Below are 5,868 nucleotides of genomic sequence, written 5' to 3' on the forward strand. Positions count from 1 at the left end.
TAAAGCTGTGTGTGTGTGTGTGTGTGTGTGTGTGTGTGTGTGTGTGTGTGTGTGTGTGTGTGTGTGTGTGTGTGTGTGTGTGTGTGTGTGTGTGTGTGTGTGTGTGTGTGTGCTATCTGGTGCTGACATATCACTGTAGTCTGCAGCGCTGGGAAACTCCCCCTGCTCTGTATAAAAGCTACCAATAGGGACCGTCAATAGTCAATAGTTTAGAGGGAGAGAGAGAGAGACTGCTTGCTACAAAATTATATTTAGGCTATATTTGGGCTTGTTTTGCATCGTCTGCCTTATCCTGTGCTGTAGGCCTATATTTATATATTAATCGACAAAGACTTAACAGGCTGGCTCTAACAGACATCATGCACAACACACCATCTGTCCTCCTCTTCATCACCTTACTGTCTCATCACCACCTGAGATGGACCACCGCGCAGGCGGAGATAAACCACCACAGCTGCGCTTGGATCAAAGTCATGGGGAACCAGGAGGAGACGCACTACAGTTTCCTCCACCAGCCATCCTCTCCATCCTCCGTGCGCCTGTACCACTCCGTGTGGTCCACGGAGCGGCGCGCTCCGCTCGGCTGCGCGTGGAGCGACGACGCGGCGGTGATAGACAGATACACGGCTCTGTGCGCGGAGGAGCGCAGCGGGGAGACGCCGGGGGAGTTCATCCAACAACGCCATGAACCGTTTGATCTCAGACTCATGTTTGGTCCTGATGGTGGGGACGGGATGTGCGTCGAGTCCACGGCGTCTCCAACCGCCGCCGGGGAGGAGGGGAGGTCGGGGCAGAGGCTGGCCGGGCAGGAGGAGGGGAGGCCGGGGCAGAGGCTGGCGCGGAGCGTCGGGGACATGAAGAATGACCACAACAACCATGGTCTCATTGTGGGCCATCGGCGCGTGAAGCGAGGCTTCATTGTTCCTGGAACTCTCTGGTGCGGCTCTGGGAATAAAGCGCCTTCATACGCAGACCTGGGTGAGTTGTAAGGTGGTTACTGGTTACCCCCTGTTATGTCTGTCTGTCTGTCTGTCTGTCTGTCTGTCTGTCTGTCTGTCTGTCTGTCTGTCTGTCTGTCTGTCTGTCTGACTGGCTCTCTCTCTCTCTCTCTCTCTGTGTGTGTGTGTGTGTGTGTGTGTGTGTGTGTGTGTGTGTGTGTGTGTGTGTGTGTGTGTGTGTGTGTGTGTGTGTGTGTGTGTGTGTGTGTGTGTGTGTGTGCGCGCGTGCGTGTGTAGTGTGGCATCATGCCAGCCTGGAACGTTACGCAGCAAAACCTGCATGCAGTGCATAGGCTCAACCAGTAGGTGTCCCGCTTGACAGCACAAGTAAAACTTGTAAACAAACAAAAACAAATCATTGCTTTTGATTGATTGATTGATTGAATGACTGTCTGCCTATATTCTTGAAACGTTCATATATTTCTTGAAACTTTCATTATATTCTAGATACATTGCACACTCAGTGAATTATTCCAAACCCTTTTGTTCAAACCTAGATTTCTTTATGGCATAAATTAATAAGCTACAGTTCATGAATATCATAAGTCCATATTTCAAACTATTACAACAAGACCACGCAAAACAAGGATTTATATTAGAGAAATGTCACACTTCTGAAGTCAGAGTTGCTTGAAGTCCAGTGGGAAGTTTCCAAAGTCAGTTATGATATGGGGTGCTGTGCTATGACATCTGACTGCAGTGAGGTTTTACACAATATTCTATTTTTCTGAGATTGATCTGCAGGTACATTTCAACACAAGGTCTGCTATTGGTGATTCCATTGGGGTCCTTTGTACTCAATTCATTTTCAAACATTTTCATGTCAAGGACCCCCAGATTCACATCTATTTGGCCACATCCATCTGAAAGGTGCAGTCTAGTTAGACTTGTCGTCACACTGATGAATGTCTGAACGTTTACATACAGGGGTGTCGCACGAAAAGAAAACCCTATGTTTCTATGTCAGTGCTGCTCAAACTTTTTCATGTGAAGGACCCCCAAAATGATATGTATTTGGCCACGGACCCCCATCTCAAAATATTTAGTTCCAGGGACCACCCAGAAGCTAAATTTGAGTTACAAATGTTTGCTTAAAAAAATACATAGGTCTATATTCAAAGATTTGCACCCATTTTCACGACTTTTCAAAAATAGCAGATCTACAAGCTCGCAGCGCGGCACTCGGTGCCGCGCGGTGAGCTTGTATATCTGCTATTTTTCAATAGCTAAAGCATAAAATAATTAAGGCCCCTCCACCTTGGGCCCTATAGTAGTAACTCCGTCCCACTCTCCCCTTCCCCCCTTGTGACGCCCCTGTCCGCCTGGTGTCTGTGCAGGTGTGTTTGCGGGGACTGACAGCTGCTGTCGTGAACATGACCAGTGTAAGGACACCATTCTGTCCTTCCAGTCCAGCTACGGAGTCTTCAACAGCAACATCTTCACCATGTCTCACTGTGACTGTGACAAAAAGTAAGAGCCGTCTGTAAAATCAGTGCTTCTCAAAGGTTTTTTTGTCAATGACCCCTAAATGGATATGTACAGTATTTGGCAGCAGGTAGACCCCCATTTTAAAAGGTTTTGTCCCAGGGACCCAAGAAGCAGCCAGAGTATAAAATATGGATAAAGTGGTTAAAATTATGTTTTTAAAGTGGCCACAATACCAGTTGAGTTCATTAAGTATGCCTGGTTGTCAGCTGAGGTTAGCCACACCCACAGTGTTGGGTGTATGGTAAAGGTGATTTTATGCTTTTAGGAAGAAACCAAAAATACACAGGGAAGGCACATTTGCACATTATAACCACTCCCGGTGTTCTATTAGAGTAATGTTAACTCCATAGACACATACAAAACAGAAAAAGTACAAAACTATGGTACTTAACAGTAGTAGACAATTCTATTCATGACTATTCATGTGTTTTACTATTTGAGTACAAAAGCCTCAACCTGCTACATAGGTCCATTATTTTAGTGTTCCACAGACAAAGTGTTGGGTCGGAGTGACTTTATCAAAATAGCCGTACTATCTGAAGGTTTTCAATAATACTGTCAAACGGCCCTGAGCCCTAAAGGCACAGGAAGGACAGTGTATTCAGACGGGGACGACACAGCTAGATTGTAATGTCATCAGGAAAAGAAAGAAAAACATGGTCAAATAGTGTCACACAGTATACTCTTGTCTAAACCAGGGGTTCGCAACCTTTTCAGGCCAGGACCCCCAAAATAATCATATTGAAATACACAGATATAATGACATCATAATATGTGGGTGTGGCTAACTTCAGCTGGGTCACCACCACCCACCTGACAACAAGGCACACTTAATGAACTGGTGGGTGTGGCCACATAAAAACATAATTTTAACACTTTCTGTACACTTTTTTTTTGGAGAATCTTCCTCCTAGTATAATCATAATACATGATCATCATGTTTTAGGGGGGGAAAATGTCACCCCATCTTTAAAAGAACAGACCAAGTACCGAGCCAGAGGTTTAGTAGTGACGGTTTATAGTGGGAGAAATATGTGAAAAAGGTGTTCACTTCCGGCAGAAAGCGTGAAAATTTGCTTTCTGCCGGAAGTGAACACATTAGCCTATTTTTGTTACATATTTCTCCCACTATTAAGTCGACGGTTTGAATCAATGTTACACCATATTGAGCCTAGTTGTTGATCTGGTATCAAATCAAATCAAATCAAATCAAATTTATTTATATAGCACATTTAAAAACAACTCTCATTGTACCAAAGTGCTTCAACAGGTTAAAAATGCATCATTACAAACAATCAAAAATGAAAAATAAAAGTAGAATTGACAACCTAACCATAGTACTTCACATTAAAAACATTAAAAATACTAAGGGTAAAAAAGAAAAGGCCTCTAATCGAAAAAGTGCACAGTTCATCAGGGGGATTCAAAGGCTTGTGAAAATAAAAGTGTTTTAAGCCTGGTTTTAAAAACTTCAACAGAAGGGGCAAACCTAACAGAGGCGGGAATGCTGTTCCACAAGGTGGGGCCAGCGACTGCAAAGGCGCGGTCCCCCCTGTGTACCTTGTTAGAGAACGGGACCTCAAGTGTCCCCCTATCTGCTGACCTGAGGGTCCTGGTGGTGGGGGGATAAGACAGGAGTTCAGAGATGTATGGGGGGGCCAGTCCATTTAAGCCTTTATACACAAACAGTAGGATCTTGAAATGTATTCTGTACCGCACAGGTAGCCAGTGGAGAGATGCCAATATGGGTGTAATGTGCTATGGAGGATCTCTCCTGACAGAGTTTGTTATCATGTCTTTCCCGTAGATTCCACAGCTGTCTGGCGGGGGCCAACGACAGCATCTCGTACGTGGTGGGACACGTGTTTTTTAACGTGCTGAAGTTGAACTGCTTCGAGTTCTCCCACAGACTGCAGTGCACGCAGAGGAACTGGTTCGGAATGTAAGTAGTCTTTTGAGCGGTGCAAACCGCTCCTATAAGTGGCTGTGCGTGTGTCCGTAGCCTTTTTCCTCAGCGTTTTGCCATAGTAAAATGTGTGTGTGTAGCATCATGTTTGTCTAGTGATGTCATATGTCGTATGTCTGTAGCCTTTTTCCTCAGCGTTTTGCCATAGCAAAACGTGTGTGTATAGCATAGCCTGTAGATCCTAGACTCAAATCCTAGTCTGAAGACGTTATGCAAGCACGACCACCGCTCACTTCACATTGGGTGTGATTTTTTTAGACATGATTGGCTTTAAAACTGTAATCCGGAACGCGCTGTGAGCTTGTATATCTGCAAAGTGGATTCCAGGGACACTGTGGGTTCCTTTAGAGGGGTCTACATTGACCCATACACTGTCAGAGTCATGGGGAGACTTTGAAACACTGCTTTAGGGTGTCCTTTTGAACCCGTTCCAACCATTTTAAACCAACAGGTGTAAGGAGAACAAAGTGGCGCCGTATGCCGTGGTCCACCAAGCCACTCCGTATGGAGAGGAGGGAAACGGCAACGACACCAACACCAACTCACACACCATGGATGTCAGCATCTCTACCGTCATCAATAACACAAACTCACACACCATGGACATCAACCTCTCCACCGTCATCAGTGCTTCCCTCGTCTCAACTCAAGGCCAGGTCGCTGCAGAGCCCCCGGAGGAGAACAGCGGTACTGCATCTTCACAGCCAGGGACGGCAGTCTCCCTCTCTGAGAGAAACAGCGCCTCCTCTGGTAGCACCAGTCCAACGCCCATCATCATGTCCACTATGCCTGTGATGATGACCAGCATGGATACAGTGTCTATCAGAGACCATAGCGTGGTCAGCCCTACTAGTCCTGCTGCTCCCACCGTCAGACTGAGCATGGAGAATGGACGGACTCGCTCTCAGTCTCAGCAAGACACCTCAGCCAATAAAGGTACACTGTGCAACACACGCACGCACGCACGCACGCACGCACGCACGCACGGACGCACGCAGACATAGATATGATCAAGTGACACAAAGAGACTTGCATGGACTTTTACAAATAACATACCGGTAGTCACACTTGCAGAATATTTAGAGAAAGCATGGGACAAACGGACAAAGAAAACATACTGTATATGTGCTGTTATTTATTTAGTTTTTTTGGTATTAATCAAATACTTTAAAAAATGTGGTAGTGAATGTTGTTTATTTATGTTTTTGGGTATTTTATAATCCCATAAGAGATGGGTCTTATGACAAGACACAGGAAATTAATAATGAAATTCATTCATTCACACATTCTCTCTCTCTCTCTCGCTCTCTCTCTCTCTCTCTCTCTCTCTCTCTCTCTCTCTCTCTCCTCTCTCTCTCTCTCTCTCTCTCATAGAGATGAAGAAGAGACCATGATGTACATATTCTATATTGATCT

The 5,868-nt window shown here is 45.4% G+C and overlaps 1 protein-coding gene across 1 annotated transcript in view; it reads left to right on the forward strand.

Annotated features, from left to right (window-relative positions):
• The first annotated feature begins 220 nt into the window (after nt 1-220).
• Nucleotides 221-5,868, forward strand: part of LOC308299493 (uncharacterized protein) — a 16,294-nt gene continuing 10,646 nt past the window's right edge. The window contains exons 1-4 of the mRNA XM_080743272.1: nt 221-978; nt 2,336-2,468; nt 4,294-4,428; nt 4,904-5,388. Coding sequence (XP_080599398.1) covers nt 360-978; nt 2,336-2,468; nt 4,294-4,428; nt 4,904-5,388 — 1,372 coding nt within the window. The 5' untranslated portion in view covers nt 221-359. The remainder of the gene's footprint in view (nt 979-2,335; nt 2,469-4,293; nt 4,429-4,903; nt 5,389-5,868) is intronic.

Source organism: Nannobrachium achirus (genome assembly GCF_963921795.1).
Source record: "Nannobrachium achirus genome assembly, chromosome: 15".
Taxonomy (NCBI): Eukaryota; Metazoa; Chordata; class Actinopteri; order Myctophiformes; family Myctophidae; genus Nannobrachium; species Nannobrachium achirus.